The sequence below is a fragment of the Gamsiella multidivaricata genome, assembly GCF_025024155.1.
Source record: "Gamsiella multidivaricata strain RSA 2152 chromosome Unknown BC939scaffold_51, whole genome shotgun sequence".
NCBI lineage: Eukaryota > Fungi > Mortierellomycota > Mortierellomycetes > Mortierellales > Mortierellaceae > Gamsiella > Gamsiella multidivaricata.
Genome location: NW_026251759.1, coordinates 46,369 through 68,396, shown reverse-complemented (window position 1 = coordinate 68,396; position 22,028 = coordinate 46,369). Strand labels below are relative to the sequence as shown.

The 22,028-nt window shown below is 49.3% G+C and overlaps 8 protein-coding genes across 8 annotated transcripts; 2 read left to right on the top strand and 6 right to left on the bottom strand.

The window, feature by feature from the left end:
• Positions 1 to 137: 137 nt before the first annotated feature.
• Positions 138 to 2,226, bottom strand: BC939DRAFT_457541 (uncharacterized protein). Its single transcript, XM_051556487.1, has 6 exons — positions 1,916 to 2,226; positions 1,663 to 1,813; positions 1,365 to 1,552; positions 1,171 to 1,281; positions 940 to 1,072; positions 138 to 845 (listed from the first exon to the last, which is right to left on the bottom strand). Exons 1-6 carry the CDS (start codon positions 2,053 to 2,055, stop codon positions 324 to 326), a joined length of 1,245 nt encoding a protein of 414 aa, XP_051410177.1. The 5' UTR covers positions 2,056 to 2,226; the 3' UTR covers positions 138 to 323.
• Positions 2,227 to 2,236: 10 nt separating this feature from the next.
• BC939DRAFT_457536 (uncharacterized protein) lies at positions 2,237 to 3,176 on the top strand. Its single transcript, XM_051556486.1, has 4 exons — positions 2,237 to 2,574; positions 2,668 to 2,699; positions 2,800 to 2,891; positions 3,000 to 3,176. Exons 1-4 carry the CDS (start codon positions 2,319 to 2,321, stop codon positions 3,043 to 3,045), a joined length of 426 nt encoding a protein of 141 aa, XP_051410176.1. The 5' UTR covers positions 2,237 to 2,318; the 3' UTR covers positions 3,046 to 3,176.
• A 131-nt stretch (positions 3,177 to 3,307) lies between these two features.
• Positions 3,308 to 5,718, bottom strand: BC939DRAFT_457533 (uncharacterized protein). The gene is made up of 3 exons (XM_051556485.1): positions 4,873 to 5,718; positions 3,893 to 4,766; positions 3,308 to 3,750 (listed from the first exon to the last, which is right to left on the bottom strand). The coding sequence occupies exons 1-3, from the start codon at positions 5,444 to 5,446 to the stop codon at positions 3,426 to 3,428; spliced, it is 1,773 nt and encodes a 590-aa protein (XP_051410175.1). The 5' UTR covers positions 5,447 to 5,718; the 3' UTR covers positions 3,308 to 3,425.
• BC939DRAFT_457529 (high mobility group box domain-containing protein) lies at positions 5,707 to 7,215 on the bottom strand. Its single transcript, XM_051556484.1, has 3 exons — positions 6,914 to 7,215; positions 6,659 to 6,814; positions 5,707 to 6,555 (listed from the first exon to the last, which is right to left on the bottom strand). The coding sequence occupies exons 1-3, from the start codon at positions 7,166 to 7,168 to the stop codon at positions 5,794 to 5,796; spliced, it is 1,173 nt and encodes a 390-aa protein (XP_051410174.1). The 5' UTR covers positions 7,169 to 7,215; the 3' UTR covers positions 5,707 to 5,793.
• Positions 7,216 to 8,760: 1,545 nt separating this feature from the next.
• On the top strand, positions 8,761 to 9,101 carry BC939DRAFT_230078 (uncharacterized protein). Its single transcript, XM_051550857.1, has one exon. The coding sequence runs from the start codon at positions 8,839 to 8,841 to the stop codon at positions 9,043 to 9,045; it is 207 nt and encodes a 68-aa protein (XP_051410173.1). The 5' UTR covers positions 8,761 to 8,838; the 3' UTR covers positions 9,046 to 9,101.
• Positions 9,102 to 12,611: 3,510 nt separating this feature from the next.
• BC939DRAFT_504928 (uncharacterized protein) lies at positions 12,612 to 15,859 on the bottom strand (the record flags this gene model as incomplete). The annotated part of the gene is made up of 4 exons (XM_051560585.1): positions 12,612 to 14,158; positions 14,261 to 14,964; positions 15,095 to 15,376; positions 15,498 to 15,859. 4 exons carry the CDS (start codon positions 15,857 to 15,859, stop codon positions 12,612 to 12,614), a joined length of 2,895 nt encoding a protein of 964 aa, XP_051410172.1.
• A 1,906-nt stretch (positions 15,860 to 17,765) lies between these two features.
• On the bottom strand, positions 17,766 to 19,024 carry BC939DRAFT_457514 (actin-related protein ARPC5). The gene is made up of 4 exons (XM_051556483.1): positions 18,729 to 19,024; positions 18,482 to 18,554; positions 18,127 to 18,303; positions 17,766 to 17,981 (listed from the first exon to the last, which is right to left on the bottom strand). Exons 1-4 carry the CDS (start codon positions 18,881 to 18,883, stop codon positions 17,919 to 17,921), a joined length of 468 nt encoding a protein of 155 aa, XP_051410171.1. The 5' UTR covers positions 18,884 to 19,024; the 3' UTR covers positions 17,766 to 17,918.
• Positions 19,025 to 19,026: 2 nt separating this feature from the next.
• On the bottom strand, positions 19,027 to 21,979 carry BC939DRAFT_457511 (uncharacterized protein). The gene is made up of 3 exons (XM_051556482.1): positions 21,320 to 21,979; positions 19,854 to 20,322; positions 19,027 to 19,755 (listed from the first exon to the last, which is right to left on the bottom strand). Exons 1-3 carry the CDS (start codon positions 21,533 to 21,535, stop codon positions 19,232 to 19,234), a joined length of 1,209 nt encoding a protein of 402 aa, XP_051410170.1. The 5' UTR covers positions 21,536 to 21,979; the 3' UTR covers positions 19,027 to 19,231.
• Between the last annotated feature and the right edge of the window lie 49 nt (positions 21,980 to 22,028).

The following is a 22,028-nucleotide window of genomic DNA, read 5'->3' as shown; positions in this document are numbered from 1 at the left end:
AATGACAGTGAGGGAAGAATGAGTGTATGGAAGAATGAGTGTATGGAAGAATGAGTGTATGGAAGGGGATTGACTCTGGAGAGTGTGAGATAAAAAAAACTATTTATGAAGAGTTGTGTTTAAAGGAAAAATAAAAAAATAAAAAAAAATAAAAAAAAAAAGTGTACAATAGTAAGCGAAAGATGCATGATGGACTTAATGGACTTGTACTTGGATGCTTCGCTACTTTCCCGACCACCAAGATGATGTCGTGGTTCGGGCTATTTGGTCGACTCGACTTTATTCTTGTATGCCACATATCCGGGATAGAGGGGGAAAGAATACTAGTCGTCGTCAAAATGGAGCGCGTTCGTAGGGTGAGGAACCGCAGGCTGTTCACCTTCCTCATCGTAATCAACGTCCGGGTCATTCTCTATATCATCCTCATTGTCCAATTCGTCCATGTCCTCGTCCTCGCCGTACTCTTGCTCCTCCTCTTCTTCTTCCTCCTCTCCTTCATCTTCGTCAACGCTCTCGTTCTGTTCACTCTCACTGTCTGCAGAACTGGACAATTCAGAGCTGCTTATTGAGGGACCTGGTGCAGAGGAACTTCTGAATCTTGACACTACAGCCGGAGAGGACGGTGAGAATCTCGATGCGGGAACGCTCAGGTGCTGGAATTTCCTAGGATTGCGCTTAGACTCGTACCGAAACATGCCGCCATCCTGTTGAAACAACTGCAAGTTCAGGTCATCCGTATCGGTTCCAGTGGAAGTCTGCTTGTCAAACTTCCGCACAAAGATACGGGGATGAACAAATTTGGCGTTATATTCCTGCTGTACTTCTCCGTAAAGAACTTGTTTGTCCTAGAATTGATCGATCGGGATATATAAAAGGTCAATAACATGATAATATGTCAATTAGCGCTTTAGGGCCAGTATATGCATCTGTCATAAATACCTTAACATAGGACTGGTATACTGATACAAGAAAGTGCACTTGAGCGGCAACCACGATCGAAAGTGGGAAAAAAATGTAAAAGTTGTCGGTGTTCATGACGGACAAGATAAGTACTTGTGCGGGCGAGTACCAGCTAAGATAAAAAAGGGAGATGGCATTGCACATTAGATTCTTGCACAAGATGTTGAGGACCAAATTACTGCAGGGCGGAAACAATGTCCTGTTCCGTACCAAAACAAATTACGACTCAAGATCGAGGGATTCCAGAGAGACATCTCCCACACATGACGTCTGTGCTCTTGAGGCTTCGGACCCTTCATGAATGGTGCGATGAATGGATAGCTAATAGACAAATAAATAATTCCATGAGTTGAAGGCTCTGCTATCGCGCGATATCGTCTGCATACCAGACCGAATGTCCTTACACAAGTCGACCAGGAAACTTGAATGACCAATGTGACGCATCCTGCTGAATTTCAACCATCTTGGCGTGTGATGCGGACGGCTCTTCGTCAAGGTTTCTGTTGAACATCTTGTAGTTCTTCTTGCTTTGGAAGAGCCAGAGAGCGTTCAGAAAGCTGATGGTCACCAAGATGTACTGTAGAGAGACGAGCTGCCGCATTTAACAGAGTGATAGGTTAAACAAAGCAGATAAATACCAAAGGCCAGAATGAATGTTGCAACGTACAAAAAACAAGCCCACGCATGAATAAGGGTTCTCACCGCTGTGGAGAATCCAGGAAACATCGACTTTGAGGAATATAAAGAGCGATCGCTCCTGAGGACTGCAGGCACGTTAGCCAAAGGATCATCCAGCCAATATCCCAGCTTGACCGAAATGAGCAGGAAATTCAGTGCGAGCGCTAAAGGCCAGCTATTGACACAGGATCCTGCTAGTTAGCACCAGGCTCTTTTTTTTTTTTTTTCAAAGAGGCGATGTCATTCAAGTCAGGCCACTGCCACAAACAAACCGCACCTGAATCCCTCCTGAAGCATATCCCAGTCCATTGCCCTAATGTTGTTCTCGACCCTCATCAAGTAGTCTTCGGGTGCGTTGATGATTCGCTTCAGGAATGGTTGCCGCTTGACAACACGTGGCCGTCGATTCACCTCCATTGTTGATTCGTGCTCGGCAAAGTCGATGGAGGGGAAACAAAGGGCGATGTGGTACACTGATGTACCCTGCGATACTGTACCCTCATTTTGGTGGCGTGACAATCGTCATAGTTGCATGAGCAATGTTGCACGGTACAAAACAACGCGTTTTAATGTCAAAGCGGCATGCAGCTTCTTTTTTCTCCACTCCTTTTTCTTCCTCCTGCAACTTCTCCACCCTTTGACTACCCACGTTCTTCCTGCTACTCTACTATTCACTCAACATGTCCCAACCTGAGCAGTCTACCCCTACCAAGGCCGAGCATTCATACCTGGCGAAGATCCAGTCTGACGCCAAACTTCCATCTGGCGAAGGGAAGGGCCAGACTGTGGGAGAGCATTCGTTACTCGAGCAGAAGATGCGGACCGGCCCCGAGACGCCTTTGCCCTGCTGCGTCGACTTTGCGATCTATCCTCTTGGGTCAACTAAACATTTTTCAGAGTACATCGACCAAGTCGAGGCCATCCTCAAGCAGCTCGGTATGTGATTTGAACTTGTTATTTATCTCAGAAATCTCAAGGCATATGTCGCTCACTAACACTAACAGACTTTTCGGGATTGTTTGCTGACAGGCTTGAAGTACAAGGTTCATGAGCAGGGCACGGTACGGAAATGACTGCAATTTGTTCTGCTCTATACACCCTATCCACGACACACATCACTATGTCTAGATACTGATCAATCGTGCTCGTTTCAATATACAGATTATCGAAGGAGAGATGATGGCGGTGATGCATGCGGTCAAATGCTGCCACAACGCAATCCATAGCATGGGCAGTCCTCGTATCGTGTCCAAGTATGTCTATGTCCATTTCGCCCTCTTTCTGTTGAAGTTGTGGTCCAATTCCGCTGGATCCTCATACTAATTTGTCCATCTTATCGTCTTTACCCATTGACAATACAGCATCCGAGTCGACACCGGCTCGGGCAAGTACAAAGACGAATCCTAATCTGCCATGGAGACAAAAATGATGTCTGGCCTGGTGGGAATATTTTGCTATCAATCAATCTCTTTCGATGCAAATCCAACACTAGCTTTTTTTTTAGGTTATAACTCGAATAAATCCACCATTGACAGACCATAATGATGTGTACAATGCATAATGGATGTTCAGAGACGCCCCTCTCATAAACGCATCGTGAGCGCGGCCCAAAAAGGATTGCATGGATTTAGCATTTCAAATGCTAAACGATGTTTCATAGCCTGGTTGCATATTTATGCACCTATGCAACGTAGTAATGTTTTTGGCGCGCGGACAACTTTACTATGGTATCTGGGATTCTAAGCCCTTTGACCTAAGCCCATGTAAAAATCCGGTTATATCAACTATCACATCCGCTCCACAAGCTCAAGTCCCAACAACCGTAACCCCTCCTCTAGTACTTGCTTCGCACACCAGAACAACAACCATCTGGCCTCAGCCACCGCCGTATCCATATCCTTGACCCGCAAGACGTGGTTCGCCTGACCAACCTCTGCCGCCAAATGGAATAGATACGGCACCAATGCGTAGGGATCCAGAGTTTCTTGGAGAGCCGAAAGGGTGTCGTGCCATTCTGCAAGTACGATGCTCAAGTTCAACGCCTCGGGGTATGCCTGGACAAGTGATAGATCGGCATCCGGGTTCAGTCTCGTCTTCGACTTGCGTTCAATCCTGAGAGTCGTGGAAAGTAAATAGGAGAAAAAAAAAACTATTAGCCAACAGTTCTTACTACAAAATACCCAGAAAAAAAAAAGGAATATCATTTCTGACTAGAGAGTTAGTGGATTGGAGTGTGCTTGAAAATAAGACTTACCCGCAGAGCCTTGAATGCACGTACTGTAGAAACACACCCGAATTACCCTTCCCATCCAGGATCCTATTCATGTCCACCGTCAACTTCCGCATCCGCTTACACCCAACACTCGCGACCGCCAACGCAGACGTGCTCAGAATCCCTGCCATTCTCTTTAGCTCTTCCTCATTCAGTACCAACTCCTTCTCTCCCCCATCATTATCCTCGTCATCGTCCATTTCACTATATCCTGTTCCACGTCCTGGATTGCCTCGGTTCTTGGTCACGATCTCCCTCATCCTCTGGTTGGTATATTCCACAATTTCTGAGCTCCCAGTGCTCACTTTACTGCTGCTGCTACTACTACTAGAGTTCCAGATATCAAAACCAGTTGCAGCTCCAAAATACAAAACCTCGATATCCTGCGCCCAACATCCTCCTGAGGCTCCACTGATCCGTTTTTTCCTGAGTGGTTCTTCTTCTTCGTCCTCTTTCTGTCCCTCGCCTGGGAAGATGATGTTGGCGAGGTAGAGTACTTGCTCCGCAAACTGACGCCTGCCATCGGGAACCATCCAGATATATCGATCGCATGGATGCTCTACAAAGTGTCGTGCCAAGGACATCAAGGTCTGAACGAGCGGTGTGGGCTTGTCCATGGATCCATCTGTCGATGCTGTAAAAAGTTTCGCCTGACCGAGCTGCTGGGATGTCAAGTCCACGAGCCACGCACTGTCTTTGACCTGTGCACGAATCTCCTGGTTGTTCTGTACAGCATTTTTGATAGTATTCAGATGCGTTTGTGCTTCTGGTGCTGTCGCGGTCGGGGCTATTAAATGGTCTTTCAGAATATCGAGTCCATGATAGAGTGTCTTGATCCTTGGATCTATATCTTCGTCTACAATATCCAATGTTCAGAAAGAAAAAAGACATTTGTATCAGAAAAAAACCAACGACTCTGCCGTTTGCAAGCAGAAGAAGATAGAGCCATCCATGGGACCTACAAGTTTCCTCCGCAATCACCTTCACGACGCTTTGAGAGGTACTTTCCAACACCCTTGCCACGAACCCCGTCAGTACCGTCCTCCTCAACCCGCTGTACGCACTCTCATCCGTTTGAACCCTTGCCCCATTCACGATCACCACCTTCTTCTTTACCTCCCGCTCACGCTTCCCCAGAACCTCCATTGACTCTCTCTCTTTCAATTCTCCTCCCTGCTGTCCTCCGCCTGCATCCTCTACAATCCTCTCCGTCGTGATTTGCAATACCCGCAATGGTACTGGATCAAACAACATCATATCCTTCGTCAGCCTTACGCGAGCGATCAGCTCCTTGACCTCCGGCAACGATAACTCCAGACATTTCTCCCGTATGCTTTCGTCCAAATCACTCCCTCCACAGAGCCGCTTGATCGCCACAGAAAAGACACTGTGCGATCCTTTCCGGTGGCTGGTATTCTGTTGGACGAGCGGGAGGAGCGTCTCGCTGGACTGATCGAGCACCGATGAGAGATGAGACGCGATCGCCTTTCGGAATCCCAGTAAACTTGATTCCTGTCCTGAATGTCTCCTGCTCATGACTAGGTCCTTGGTGGTGGTGGTGGTGGTCGGTTAGCTTTCTTGTGATATGTCAATCTGAGAAAAATAGGTGTGCAAGGCTGCAAGGCTGCATTTGTTTTGGCACTCGAGCTCGATTCTTTAAGGGGTCGCTGACTCTCCCAATGCCGCTGAAGGAGGCACCCTGACTCTTTCCATGCCCTCCAACAGCATTGGAGGCTGCATGGTACGATAATGGCATGGATATCAACACAGATGATAAGCAATACTAAATGAACACATCGAAAAAAAAGGTACAATTACATCCATTGCACTGAGTTTATTACCAATAGCCCTTTGTATCCTTCTTTAAACACAGCATCGACTCCTCATGACCGGCCCTTGCCCATCCTTCCCTTCCTCGCCGAGTATGCTTGCATCTCTTCTGCGTAGCGCAATTTGTCCTGAGCAGCCATCTGCAACCATGGCTCGCGTTGTTCCGGTGTCATCTCGTTCCACATCTTCGCCGCCACCGAAGGGATCGGCTGGTTGGGATTCATCTGACGGATCCTGGCCCTCTCGCCTGATCTAAAGAACAAAAACCCAGGAATAGGATGCTTGGGTGCGTCCGGATCCTTGGTTCGCTTCTTGCCACGCAACTTGATATCCTTGCCATTGATCGTCACATCATTATTCGCTGACCCCGCGCCGGATGCGTTCCCGCGATTGCTGTTCGCCGTCGACGCCTGGGCCGCTGCATGGCCTGGCCCAGACCCGTTCCTACTGTTCCCTGCTTTACCAGACACCGGTACGCTCGGAGGTGGCGGCGCTACTCCACCACGTCGACGAGCCGCTCCTGACGCAGCAATCTCGGCCTTGCTACGGCGCGAGTACACATAGTCTGGATTCTTCTTTAGGAAATCGGCCTTGATCGTCGCTGCCTTCTCCGTATACTCGCGCTTCATGTCTGGGGTCATGTTGGCCCATTTTTGGCCGATTGCACGTGAAATCTCGCTCACAGTCAGGTTGGCGTTCTCAAGCAACAGCTTGTGGCGCATCTCTTGGTTGAAAATTAGGTACGAGTTCATGGGACGTCTTGGTCGGTTGGGATCCAAGCCAGTGCTGGTCGCGTAATTGTTGCCATCACCATACTATATCCATCAGCAAGGAGTGTACGTACAAGTCCAAGTTAGTATCAAAATCGTAATAAAAAAGAATCACCACGACTGAAAGGATGCAGAAACTCAGGCGTACGTTATCCGATCCCTTGAACTTCTTGGAGGAGCCAGAGTCCGCATCTGCAAGCGCACGCTTTTTCGAGGACCGCCGTGTATACACGTATTCGGGATGGTTAGCCTGGAAGGTATCCTTGATATCCCTTGCGCGCGAGGTATAAAGTCGTTTCCGATCCTACGGGCAGGACAAATGGCGAGGTAGCGAGTTGGTTAGAACGTCGGCATGATAAGGAGCAAGCTATAACCATATCAAATAAATAAGAAATATACTTACAGGACTCATGTCACGCCATTCTTCACCAAGGCACTTGCTGAGGGCAGCGGTCTTGTACGAAGGATACAGCTTCTGCAGCTCCGGTCGTCGAACACTAGAGAACACCAAAAAGGCATTCGGCGGTCTCTTGGGCCGGCCCGACGGATGGAGACCCGGTTGAGACAAAGCCAATGGCAATGGCACCGAGGCTTGAGCCTTGTAATACTGTTGCTGCTGCTGCTGTTGCTGCTGCGACTGTGGTTGCTGAGGCTGCATCTGTTGCTGTTGCTGTTGTTGCTCCTGCTGCTGCTGACGCTGCTGCATCTGCTGTTGCTGTTGTTGTTGCATCTGTAACTGCTGCATCTGCATCTGTTGCTGTTGCAGCTGCTGTTGTTGAAGCTGCTGTTGCTGAAGTTGCTGCTGTTGTTGTTGTTGTTGCTGCTGCTGACGCTGTTGCATCTGCTGCTGCTTTGTCATCTTGGGTGCCGAGGATGTTTGTGGGAGGGCAGGCATTACCGTCGGGCGGGTCATTGGAGCGGGAACTGGCGGTTCAGGGGCAGGTGGTGGAGGTGCCTCTTCAACAACCTTCTTTTTCCGGCCGCGTCCTTTGCCCTTGGGCTTATCAACAGTTGGTTCGGGCGCAGAGGCTGGCACAGCAGGCTGAGTGACAGTGCGAGAGGCCGTATCAAAACTCTCGTTGCGCTGATGCTGCCGCAATGCCTGCTGCTGATTTTGCTGCTGTTGCTGTTGCTGTTGCTGTTGCTGTTGCTGTTGCTGTTGCTGTTGCTGATGTTGCTGCGCCTGTGGATGCTGCTGCTGGTGATGCTGCTGTTGGTGGTGTTGCTGTTGCGGCGCTTGAGGCTGCGCTGGCTGTTGTTGCTGATGGTGTTGTGTCGGATGATGCTGCTGCTGATGATGCTGCTGCTGTTGTTGCTGTTGTTGCTGTTGCAGCGTGTTTTGCAAAAGATGGGGAGGCGAGGGTTGGTGCTGCTGTTGCGGTTGCTGCTGAAAGCTGGGGTACTGCTGCTGATGCTGCGCCAAAGATGCCGGGGTCAACGGGTTGCTGTAAATGCGGTTGTGGCCGGTCATGGCCGGGTCCACGCCGCCATAAGGTGACTGCATCGTATGGGATGATCCTGAATCCACCCGTCCTGTTTCTGGCGATGCGACATTATCGAGCTGGGCCTTGGTGTTCTTCTTGGCCTGAGTCGCCTTCTTAGCGGCAGCAGCAGCCTTAGGAGCCTTCTGCTGCTTCTTCTTCGGCTCTGGTTCGATGACAGCAGCCTTTGGCGCCGGCAGCTGAGGAGACTCCTTGGGCGTGATTGCTGACTGTCCTGGGGGGGTGGATTGTTGATGCGGATGTTGATGCTGAGACTGTGGTAGGATAGATGCATGAGGAGATGGATATGGCTGCTGAGGAGATTGCTGAGTGGAGTGATATGAGTACGGCGACTGTGGCAGTGGTTGGCTAATATGGCGAGATGACTGCTGGTGCTGGGCGCTGTTGCCTGCGACTCCACCGCCACCGAGCATGACATCGCCTTTGATGCTCAGGGCCGGTGTTGCCGTCCGCTGGTCGTACGAGGAGATCGGCTGGTTTTGGGACAACGTCGTGGGGTTGCTATTCAAAACATGGCTGTTGGAGCCGGGTCTCATGTCGTGTGCAAGCCGGCCAGTCGGTACGGGATTGGGGCCTGGTCTTGGGGCCTGATACCGGTTTGCAGACTGGGCCTGATTACCATGAGAGGCATTGTTGAGGGGTGAGTAGACCTCAAGTGAGGCATCGTCATTCGGGATCAGGTTTCCTCCCTGCAACCAAGAATGAAAAAAAGGACATATTAAGCATCATGTCTTGGTAGATATCCATTGCAGCTTATTCTCTTATGCCTGCTCAGCCTACCTCGTCTTCAGCGCCATAAGCATTGCGAAGGTTGGAGATACCCGCCATGCCAAAGTTGTTGGTGGAGCCGAAATTTGAGGCACTCGTTCCAGTTGAGAGCGCAGGGTCGAGATATCCGCGGTTGACTGGGTTGACATTGCCGAGCGACGTGGGCGGCTTCAGTCCTGAACTAACCATCCCCGGCTGTGCTGAGGGCTGTTGCTGGCGGGAAAGCTGGGATGCAGGCGAGACGACAGTAGACGAGAAATGCTGAGAGCTCTGATGATTGGACGAATGGTGTGAGCCATAAGGAGACTGTTGTTGGGCCTGCTGCTGAGTCTGCTGGGCCTGCGTTGGCTGAGGCTGTTGAGCCTGCTGGGCCTTCATCATGACGGAGAACAAGGAAGAATGATGGCAATGGTAACGTTGATAGTTAGAGTCAGGGAACGATAGAAATTAATCAGCATATCCATTAAAGTGATCCTTACACGAAGATGTGTCGGTGACTGGCCGTGGGCAGAGAACAAGAAGGCCTGCTGTTGCTGTTGCTGATGCGGTTGCGGTTGCGGTTGCTGTTGAGGCTGTTGCTGCTGCTGCTGAGGCTGCGAGTACTGCGACATGGACAGGGAGGGCTGTGCAGCCGAATGGTGTGGCTGTCCCAACATGTGCGACAGCTGGCCGCTCGAGTGTGCCTGACCGAACCCCGTCATGTCCGTAGGACTGCTCCAGTTACCGCTCGACATGTTGTAGCCCTGCAGACCACTGCCCTGCCTCGAGTCCCTTGTATTGTCGAGCTTATAGCCGTTCGCGGTCAGGGGGTTGATCCCAAAGTTGCTGCTGTTGGGGTTGTGGTGTTGAAGGTGCGCTGCATACTGCTGTTGCTGGTGTTGGTGGGGCTGCTGCTGTTGCGGCTGCGTATGTTGTGCCAATCCAGGAATCTGGCTGCTGCTGGCCTGCTGTGGATGCTGGGCGAACTGTCGTGTGGCAGCAGAGCCAGCGAATTGCCCGTGTTGGTTGTGTCCGTGATACGACATGGCGATGGCGTTCCTGTACCTGGGATATGTCTCCTGCCCCCGTGTTTACACTCCAAGGGTATTGTCGTTGTCGTTGTCTCGTTGTCGCCGGATTCTAACCTGTCGAGTCGAGAATGTAACAAAAGAACGCGTCAGTCTTGAATCAACCACTGATGCAAATCGATCTCTCTGGTCAAGCCAAGCAATGGAAGGCCAGGGTTATTCCAGGTTTCCCAGAGGTTGCACCAGAGCTTCTAAACGCTCAACTGACTTCTTTTTTTTTTTCTTATTCACTCGTGTAAAAATAAAATATAAAAACACGTGTCGGTTAAAGTTCCAATACAAAAGGTTGTGTGGAATGATGGGGAAAGGAGAGGAGGACAACGAATCCGAAAGAAAGAACAGAGCACAACCATCCGTCAAACGCGCTTCGCGTGAAGAAAAAAAAAAAAAAAAAAAAGATGTCGCTTTCAAGAGATTGGCTTGCCAGTGCGGACAAGGTATTTGGTTTTCTCATCGCAGAAAATGCAGGCGATACAGATTATTCAAAACAATACAATCGAAAGACGCGTCTAACCCTGCGTCCGCCTATTGAAAGATGAAGGAGACAATAAGACAGCCTACAACCTAAGGGTCGTTGTGGTGTTGAACAAACACAAAAATGAGTGAATAGTGCCCACAACCACTTCGTGGGGTAAAGTGTAGTCAAGGGCTGTTGCACACCTTGTGATTGCGATTGCTTGGCGTTATAAAGAGTCGATCAAACAAGCGCCCCACTACTTTCTAACGAAGATTGGTGGAGGGAAGGATGAATAGGAGAGCGATCGCCGGCGTGCGCAGGTTCAAAGAAAGTGATGGAGAAGGGAGTATGGCGATGGCTGCGTCAACTGTGAAAAAGTCGGGGCTGAAGCTGAGAAGGAAGACGCCTGACCAACCCGCGGGATTGAATTGAATAACAAACAAAACAAAAAATAGCCAATTGGCCGTGACCGTTCAGATGAAACCCTTTCCCAGCCCACCGCGGCTGAGCATTGAGAGACAACGCGGGAGCAAGCAAGAGCAGGAGAGAGGAAGGATTGGCAATGGCGTGTTATACTGCACGCGTTTTCAATGGACGGGGATGTGTGTGTGTGTGAGTGAATGCTAGTGTACGCAATGATGTGTGTGAGAGTGTATCGGTGGTGTTCAAAAGACCGAGGATATGAGAGGGAAGATGGGGCACAAGAGGAGCCGAGAGGGAGGGGGAAGGATCGGTATGACAGGCGCTGACTGTCCACACGGAATAACAGAGGTGTCGGATGTCGCTAAATCATATAGCCTTTGAACGTATTCAACTGAAGGGGCTCCCTTTTCAGGGCTCCTTTCCAAGATCGTACTCTGGGTCCCACGGTCTTCACTCACAGGTAACCAAACAAAAAAAAAAAAAAAAAAAAAAATAGCGGCCCTGGTTCCGGTTCCAGTTCTGAAGAAGACCGAACATTGGTTTCAGTTACCTGAACCTGCCAATAAATGTCATCAGGTTCGGAGCGTGTGTGAATGGACTGAAAAAAGCAAACATGGCTGTTGGTCGTTGAGAGTACACCCTCCCCCGAGGAAAGAGAGAAGGGAGCCACGAAACAGAAGAACAAGAATCCACTCAAGGTGTTCTCTTTCCCTTGTTTCTCATACGCCCCTTGGAACAATCACCAAAGTCGTTACTTTGTGCACTGTATACAACTACAATTGTTGCTGTTTTGCTGTGCAGTGGTATGGAAGCACTTTTTAGTTCCTTCCCTCCCTTCTCTGCAGTATTCAATTTGTGTGAGAGAGAGAGAGGTTGCGAGAGGGGGGAAGGGGGGGGAAGGAGTTGTTGTTGGTATGTAAAGTGAGTGAGCGTGAAGTGAGTGAGTAGTGGGGTTGGGAGTATGAGAATGAGTCGATGTTGTTGGTAGGTTTGGTTGCTGTGTTGGTGTGCCGATGCGTCGATGGGGTCGACGTGTGTATGTGTGTGTGTGTATATGTGTATGTGTGTGCGTGTGTGTGTGTATGTGTATATGTGTGTGTATGTGTGTATTGTGTTGTGTGTGTGATTGTAATGAGGGTATATGTGAATGTGTATGTGTGAATGTGTGAATGCGTGAATGGGTGAGTCCACATTCCCCCCTTACCTTTTCTGTCCGGTTGCTTTACTTTCTTTTTATTTTTTTCCCTTTTTTTCTTTGTTTCTTCTTTTCTTTACAACGAGTGAGTTGGGGTGAGCAGGAGAGAGGGCAGGGAAGGAATAAAGAAGAAAGAGTAAAGAGAGAAAGAAAGAGAGTAGTAAAGAGAGTAAAGAAAGTAAGTGTAAAAAGGAAACAAACAATGGGAAAAAAAAAGAGTCCAAGTCTAGTCAATCGTCCCCCTCGCTCACTTGGTCTCTTAGTCTCTTAGTCATTTGCACTGCCAAAGTGCACCCATCATATTTATCTCAAATTGAATTGACTGGATTCAGCCAATCAGAACACCGACCCCGGGTAACCAAATAAAAAAAATTCAATCGGTTTGAATTGGCCGAATATCACGCGTCTATCTGCTTACTCTTTATAATTGATGCTTGTTGTTGTTCCTGCCGTTGCTGCCGCTGCTACTACTGATGATAACTATATAAACTGTTGCTGTGCTAAACTGCATATCGCTAATTTCATAGTTCATCAATAAGAACTGTATTTATTATTCATTACTGCAACATTAAAAAAAGCTACGTTAGTATTCCACGATATCGTGGTAGTCGTCGATCAATAGAAAAAACACTCCGGAATGTCTGCGTTCCGTGCGCAATTGAGTCCATACACTCAACTCAATGCCCACATTACATGTATGGTGGGACCACAAGTGACATCTGGGAGCTGCTGCTCCCTGCTCCCTCGACCTTGATTGTGTTCAACAAATCCGCCAGGTCTGGTCGTGACACCGCCAATGTCGACGTGGTCGACACCCCGGATGGACTAGCACCATGCTGCCGGCGGAGCGTCTGAGCATGGATCGACAGAGGGTAGAACCTTGCCGATGTTGCAGATCCGGATGGACCGCGCGTGTCGCTTCCTGTCGAGCTCCCGGTATCGCTCGTCGCATCCACTGCCATGTGAGCCGCCGCCAAGGCTGCCTTCAAGCTGTCGACGCCAATCTTCTTGCCTGCCATGGATCCGTCGCTCAAGGTCAGTAGTCCAAACATACTGCCCTCACTTGTCGGCGTCGTCTCCGTCATCTTTTCGGTCACAGACAGATCACTCGACGATCCTGATGATGTCTGGGGGATGATTTTCGGCAATGCCCAGTCCTCCAAATGACGCGATACTCTGATACGGCTGTCCATGGTGCGCTCAGCCTTGTGGCCGATAATGCTTGATGTGCCGTTCAATGTGCCTGTCGATAGGAACAGGCCGCTACCAAGATCCTTGCTGTTATTGTGTCCAGACAACAAACTTGACTGGCTTTCGGGATTGTACACCACGCCAAAGCGATCGGCTCCAGCACGGAAACGGTCCGAAACAGTTGTCAACAGCGTAACCAAATGCTCGCGTGCAAGAGGGTGCGTCAGCACGGGGCTAAGCGATTCAGAAGGCGTTTCCCAGGATGATGTACTTGTGCGTGCCAATGACTCCGCGACTGATCCGTACTGGATCGGAATCCACTGCGACTCATTCTCTCTGGACATCCTGATGTTCTCGAGATACTCCTGAGGCTCCGCCATACCATAGGTAGAAACGGCCATTTGGAAATAAGTCACGATGGCAGCCGCCACAGCGCGCTTGCGAGTCACTACAGTAGCATCAAGCTCCTGCCCTTCCTGAGGCAGGCTATCTAGACACCAATCTTGGAGCGAGAAAAGCATGGGAACGACCCTGATGAATTCATCGTCCTGGAAGTGACTGAACAGCGCCTTCAGGATGCCATAAAAGGCGATCAAATCCGCCGGCGTCAAGCTGGGAGAGCTGGCATAGGCGTGCAGAGTCTGGTGAGCGGCAGCGCGGAAGTATAAATCGCTCGAGGTCGACGGGATAGGAGATGTACTCGACTGGCCATTTTCTTCCTCGGCAACAAGGAATGTGACCAGCGCCTTAGCAAATGCTGTTCGAATCTCGACGCGATCGTCCAGCAAAAGGCCGAGACAGGACGTCAAGAGATCGGACGAAATTTCTGTGGCATGGAAGCTGGCTTGTTGGCGTCCACTCTGCTTGCTTGTCTCGATCACAGCCAAAAGGCACTTCAAGAGTGCCGCACGATACTCGAGTGTAGGCACGCCCTCGATCATGGAGGGTTGTGGTGAAGCTCCCAGTTTGGAGGATAACTTTCCTGCAATGTGCGAAATAATATGGGGCACTTGATTCGAGTAGTAGATGTGTGTCGCGAGACCACCTACATGCCGTGCAAAACATAAAAACAAAAAATGCCGATTAGTATATTGAATGGTTCTCCATGCATTCGACAACGCTGGATCTGATACCGTTGCAGACATACCGACACTCTTGACGAGTCCCTCTTGGATGACGGATTCCAAGGAGAGCAATTGGCTGGATTCACCTTCCTTGGTCATGGAAGCAGATGCTGCCAGAGATTTCGTGAGCGTCACCAACAATGAATTGAGAACTTCGAGGACCGGCATACCAATCAGAGAGACAGGAGACACCAAAATCGCCTCTAGTGCAGAGATTAGCGTGGCTCTCTTTTGAAGGCGAAGGGTGAGATCCGTTGTGGTCGATTCCACACTATCGATGCGGATGATGATTTCATTCACGACCATGTATCGGTATTGAGGCAAGATCAAGCTCAAGACCGTCTTCACGATTCCGACACCAAAGGTGGATGGCCACCAGCGACTGTGTTCATCCAGATAGGCGAACGTTCGTTTGAGGGCCAGCTTGACATTGCCACCGTTGGGGGTGTTGAAGAGAGCATGAAGACATCTGACAGCCTCGGCCGTAATATCGTCATCTGTAATAACATTGTCGGGATGTACAGCAACATGGATCGAAACGGATCTGCGAAGAGGAGGTGCCGAGCCTGGCGAGTTGTCCAGTGCAACATTGACGCCGTTCTTGGAGTCGATTAGGCAGTTGAGAATAGCAGGGAGGACCAGATTGAGCTGGGCCTTGGGTTCGCACGCATAGAGGGCACTAGATGAGACCACGCCCTCCAATGCTCTCAGGCCGATCATCCGATAGCTATGCATAGACATGTACAACGATGCATCATAGAGCGTGAGCAGTCAAGGACGAACAACAAGACACTGAATTCCCTTGGGGTTGCAGTGATCAACACATGCCATTTCGAAAACATTCTAATTATACGTACCGGCTGCTGTTGTCGCCGTTCTTGAGGGTTGCGATGCCTGCGAAACGAGAAACGACTCTGTCGTAGAGAGTCCTGAATTCATGATCGACACCCAAGGTGGAGCCATCATGGGCCCCACAGAAGCAGGAAAAGACGTTTTGGCAGTGACGCACGATGTCGAGGTCAGAGATGTCGACCAGGAGAAAATCGAGGATACTGACGACGTTTTTTGAAAAGATGTTCAGGTGTGCCTTGCTGGACAGAAGAAGGGTCTTGATGATCTCGAGCGAGCAATGGACATCTCTGGAGTAGATAAAACGGATGTATTAACGACCTGTTGGTTGGGCTGCCTGGTCTGAGCGTACCCTTTTTTTAGCACATAGACAAGGCGATGGATAACAGAGAAGAAAAGGACATGACATACGAGTATTTCTTCTTGCGGTAATCGCGGGTGACTCGTCGCTCGATAAAGTTGCCGACTTTGGTCAGCTTTGCAGGCTTGGATGTGGCATAGAAGACCAGGTAGGAGAGCTCGCTGGACTTTGGACCCTTCTCGTCAGGACGGGAGGGGTAGCAGTTGTTGATGAGCGAGGCATGCTTGATGTACCTGGTGGGGATAAAGGACGAATGAGTGGCATTGGGCGCAGGCACAGGCGGGGCAGGCGAGGTCGGGGCCGCGGCACCGGGGACAGAAACCGAGCCAGTACGGGAGCGGGAGCGGGCGCGGGTGGAGGCGGTGTCGGTGGTATTGGAAGGGTTCGTCGTGGACGTGGCAGGAGAGGACATGTGTAAGAGCGGCGCGAGGTGTCAGGTGCAAGGAGAGTGTGAATAAAAATGAAACAGGCAAGGTCAGTTTTTATATGATTGGTGTGCCTGGGAGTACGTTTGTTTCAGTCGAGTGGAAGAAACTGATGAAGAAACTGAGATGAGAAACGAAAAAAAAAGAAAAGAAAAGAGGGCGAGGAGGACAATGGTCGGTGAAAAGAATGAAAGAAAGGAAAAAGTGAGAGGGAGGGACGAAGGAGCTGAAGAAGACGAGAAAGAGAGAGTGTGTGGGGGGGAGGGAAAGGGAGTAGGTCTATGTCTGCTGGTGTAAATATATATATCAGCAAGAAAGAAGTAGAGAGAACCGAAGCGAATTGAGAGCACTCCTCTTCTCTCTATCATCGGCACTTTCACTTTCATACAACAGCAACACATGCACATGCACACGCCTTCGCACAAGCAATAAACATATGGTTTATTACTCTTGAACAGACAGTCAACATCACAACATGGCTGCACTGCACTGCACTACATCAGATCTGATCATCCCCTCCTACCTTCATCAGCAGCACCAGCACCCACCTGCGAACACCTCAATCATCATCACCATCATCATCGCCACTCCTCCTCGACTTCCGATCGCATATTCACATACCCCCTCTCTTGACTCTCTCTTCAGTCGGGACTAATCTGCTAAAGCGGACGCCTATGGCACACACTCCTCTGTACAACTTTACAGAAAAGCGCGCACCAACACCAACACACGCACGCACTTCTTCATCTTCAGCTCTCCACTGGCGTCAAACTCTCTTTTACAATGAGCATTCCTCTCTCTCTATTCTGAACTACAGCAACAAGTCAAGGCGTGTACACAACTGTACCACCGCCTGTCCTCCCCTCTCCCCCCACAGCAGTAGAAGCAACAACAACAACAACAACAAAAACATGCCACTCTCCCCCTTCCCACTGGCCGGTTTTCTTTTTCTGCATATTCATGTATACTTTCCCTCTTATCCCCTCCATAACGCCTGCAGTCTTCGACACGGCGTTCCTTTTCTGTTTCCACACAGTTGCACAGGAATCCTCTCTGACATCTCTCTCTGTCACATTAACCGATTTACCATGACAAACACCAATCCCGAAGATCCTTTTTTTCTCATTCGCGCCCGCTCTCAGGTGTTCAGGTGTTCAGTGCTGTGGTGAACAAGCCTAATCGCGTTTCCTCGATCCTTCATTGTCTTCGTTCCTTCTTTGTCTCCTGCTTGTTTCAATGGGCGCTCTATTATTGTCCCTTCCTCATTCTTCCTGAACTGCTCCTGACAAGTGTGAGGCCCCTCAATCGATACTCGTAAAGACAACAAGCAAATGACGAAATAGTGCTTTACCTGCAACAGACCATCGTTTCAATAACACAGGTCTATATCTAAGTTTTTTTGAGTTTTTTCTGGTAGAAAGGACAGTTGATGGTGGAATGGAATAGTGGGAATAGTAGAACAACAAAGAGGTCGGGAGTAAACTGCAAGTGAAAAGGCGAGGTTTGGTCAAGCTGACGTTGTGTCGCGGCTGACTTCGTCAGGAGGACCGACCTTATGTCTGAGGTACAAAGGGGTGGAGAACGGGGAGGGATGGGAATAGCTATGGGTGAATGGGCACACAGCTGCGGGTGTAAAACAATATAAGGGCAAAGGATGTGCAGGACGGGATTCAAGTTGGCGGAACAAAAAGGAAAATGACATCCTTCATTCGCCTTCAGATTCGGACCGAGCGACACTCGCTTGGATACATCACAATTGCATGCATTGGATAATTGATCTTGAACAATGCAACCATAAAACTAATACTAATTGAGGCGGATCAATGGATTTGCCACGCAAACACAACGAGAGAAGGGAGCACTTGACAGATCATTGAGCAGAAGAAAAAGACTCCCCCCCCCCCCTCCCCATTACTGGCATGTTGAACAAAGCATGCCAATCATCTGTACCACTGTCAACTGCCCCTAATTGCATGTCACCCCTAGTAACCTCTTTTATTTTTGGTCACTATCATCCGTCCCTAACTTCATCTCAATACAGCTTGCTTAAACGGTCCTCCTGTCAGTGATAACGCGAACAATACATCCTTGTCCAGCAATCTCTGTGAGCTATTCACATAGGAAATATTAATGAGATGAAAAAAATGCAGTGTGAGGTAATTAAGAACTATCCCAGAAGCAAGCGACCTTTCAGCGAAAAAAAAAAAAAAAAAAAAAAAAAAAGATCGCTCAAATTGTTTGCGAGCTGCGGTACCTTTTCATGCCAAGCTAAGAGCACACCAGAGTTGTTCTGTTCTGGAGCAGCCATTCCTGAATAAAGATACTTCATCAGCACATCCTGTTCCTCCGGCGTCAGGTTCTTGACCAATTGGGCGACATCTGCGACCTTGATCGAGTTCAAGACTTCCATGACCGTCTGAGTATTTCTGGCCTAGATAACATATACAAGAAACAAAAACGTGTTTTGTCCCGCGACGAAAACGGGTAATTGAGAATGAGATAACTCGATTAGAAGACGTAGTCGACAACTGTTCCTGAAATCGAAAAAAAAAAGGTTCCTTGAGCACAACTGCCGGCCCCTGTCCATTGTACGCATTTGCCGTATTTACCTTGGCAGTCTCGAATCCGTTACCGTATGGTGGATCCTGAAGTGATGTAGAAAGAGCACCGCCTGCGTTGCCACTAAAACAACGAACACAAAAAAACGAGATGCAAAACCAGGCCAACAGCCGATTAGTCACTATATCGACCTTCTTTGTTGGTATTTGGTAGAGGTGGCGCTTCTTTTTTTTTTCCCCCTCTGGCCCTTACGCATCCGCGCGAAAGAGGCCCTCCTTGACAGGCTATAAGACGTACCGCTGGAGCAAGGACCTGACTTCCTGAGCACGGCTGTTCACCTGGGCCTCAACCTCTTGCTGAGGGCGCACCTCGCCAATCTCCTGGTAGTCGAGCTCATCCTGTCCGAACGCGTCTTCCTCGAGAGCGTCAATATCGATTTTGCGGAAAGCCATTGTGTTCCTGTTCGTGTATGGGTCGGTTGGTTGGAGAGAATTGGGTATGGTGCGATGGTTTACAACGAAAGCTGAAGAAGGGATGATGGCATCTTTAGGAGCCGTTGGGGGGCAGGCGAGCAACAGTCACCCATACGTCACTAAATTCAATAATCAACTATCAATTACTTATCATTACTATCATTACTATGGGTTTTATTATGAATTATGCGTAGTATAATCAACGTGTGTTGAAGCAAGGAGTATTTAAGCAGCATGAAGATGAAAAAACGATGCAGGACGAGGGAGAGGGAAAGGAAGGAGACAGGAACTCTCGAGGAACGATATTCACCGGGTAAAAATTAGCGTTTATCGTCTAGGGTTCTGAGCGTCCTCTCGGCTCTTGGCGAGGGTCATAGGGATCTCATCTTCGGGCCTGTTGTATTTCCAGCGTTTGCTTCCATCGATCGTATCCTGAGACTCGGGGTCGACATCCCAATGCCGGTTCAAGGACGACTTCTGGTCCATCTGACCAAAGTCGTAAAAGTGGGACGAAGGACGGTCATTCGACTGCGGACTATAATGAACAGGAACGCTTTCGGGCATTACGGAGGGTGCGCGCATGGTCAGGGACCACGGCTGCTGCGACAGCTGGCTGGGGTCGTGGAGACGATTGACCTTGGCAGCAGCGACACCGTCTGCGTAGCTGACAGTGGAGCTGTCGTAGTCATTACTCCGCTGGGCGTTGCTACCACTGTGGTTGTTGCTGTTGCTCTGCTTCGACGCGCTATTGCTTGTCGCAGCTCGCTTTTTGAACACGTTCTTGGTATCCTCAACGATAAAGACCACAAGCGTTGCTTGAATGAAATTGACCAAGCTGTACGTCAAGAACACTATTTTAGCAAACGATAAGATGGAAAAGATTGTCAGCGTATGGCTCTGCCGGTGCCAAGAAAGGCAGCTAAAGCTGAAGCTGAGGCTGCAAACGTACAATAGCCGGTCAAGTAGACGGTGACCTGGCCGACCAGGACCTCGAAGAGAATAACCAAGAAGGTGATACCGGCGTTAATGAGGGCAAGACGCTTCCAGTGGCTATGGCTGGCATCGGTCTCCATGCCGCGGGAGCTGCGGTGGAGGGCAATGACGCGCTCGAGAAAGAACACGAGGATAATAACCTCGGTCGCAATCTTGATGTATTGCATGATAGCAGAGAGATTGTAGTCCATCGAGGTGTCGCAGATGTAGCCGGCCTCGTTGTCCTCGCCCTTGATAGTCGTCACCAGCCAGATACAGAGACCAAAACGTACGATCCAAGTGGGGATAGTCAGGTAGGTGACCATCTTGGGGTACCGGGTGAATGATCTGCAGCGAATCAACATGGCACACTCGGCCGAGATAGCAAACAATTGGTAGATGACACCACCAATGACGGCCACCCAACGACAAGGGATAGGGAAGCCCTATTGAAAAAAAAAAAAATGGATGTTAGTGCTCGGCTTTGTGTGCATGCATCAGAGCAACTGCCGGGTAAGGCACCCGAGAACAGATTAGGCGAAATGGAATTGTTTGAGGACTGGAGCCAAAACACGTTGATGAATCAATATCTGTATCTGAGCCTGGCAACCACGACTGCTGCTGCTGGATCCAAAAGATAAATGAATTGACACATGGGAGAAGTGGAACGTTCTCATCAAAAATAAAATAAACAGCTCCGATTAATGTGAAGCATGCGCGGATTAGAAGAGAGCGGATTAGATGAGAGCGGGTCAGGTGGCTGCAAGCATCCCGATGTGTAACGGACTGGTTGGCGCGAGTCGATGTTCCCCTCTGTGCAACATCCCGTAATCACGAACTCGCTCTCTTTTTTCACTTCCTGCACCATGGCTCTTGGTCGCTCATTGCATCTTCTATCTACGCTCTGTTACTTGAATGAATTGAATAAAACGGTGGATGACACACGTAAACAAACCAAACGCAAAAACAAGGTGGTTCTACGATTTTACTTCAGTAGATCAGGGTCACTGAGGACAATCCTAGCATACCAAAAAGGGCTCCAGAAAACTCAAACGACTGTGCCACTTATTTGTGCTGTAGTTGCAATGCACATCAATGACAGCAACAATAAAGTAAGGACAAATGAAATCTTTGTGGTCCGGTTACGAAAAGAGTCTTCATATCAAACCATGTCCTGCACAAAAACGAGCACCAGCGCCGGGAATCTGGTTTTGGCATGACCTGTAACCGGGTGAAATATGAAGCTGCACATCAAAATAAAAAATAAAAAAGACACGCCTAGCCAGACCTCATCCCCCAGAGTGTCCGCGAAGACTTTTTCTGTCCCGTGTATTGCCGTAGACCCACGAAGAAAGCCCGTGAATCCGACATCCGGAACTTAAAAAAAAAATAGACTCCACTGCCAAAGATACAAATGAACAAATTCCGCTGGGATTCACTCACCGAGGACAGCATCATGGTCGTTAGATTACGACATGTCACGAAGAAGAGCTGCAGCGTCATGGCAACGCTGAAGGGCTTTCTATACTTGATGACCTTCGCATCAATCGATCGGACGAAAAGCATGGCCAGCCAGGCTACCGTCGCTGTTACTACCACGACATTGACTAGATACTTGACGAACCCATCTGCATCGTCCACTCCAACTTGAAAGGGCATTGCTAGATCCGTGGCGTTATTTGATCTGCTGTGTTATTCGTGTGCTGGATCGCGATAGTGCTGACAGAAAGAGTGAGTGCCCTGACGAGTACGATGCGCTCAAGGTTGGAGTCAATTGAGTAAGTTGGGCGTTGCAGTTGAAAAGAGCGAAAGATTAGGCTTTCGATGTAAAAAAATCAGCCTGCTTGCGGAATATGATGAGGGTCGGTACAGTGGGGAGGGGGGTCAGGGTCCGACAGGATGTATGCCCTGGTGCGTGAAGATAACGGCTGGGTGTTGCCGATGCAGTTCAGGGTATAAAGGGGTCGGATGAAAAATTTGATGGTCTTATGGTCGTGAGGGAATTTCGAGAAATGAAAGAAGAGAACAGAAATATGAAAAAGAAAAGTGTGCGAACATGGGATGGAGCATGCAAGAGCGGAAAGCAATTATTGTTCGCCGGATCTAAAGTCCTTTGGTGCGACCAGGTCAGCAATTGAGGGAGTTAAATCAT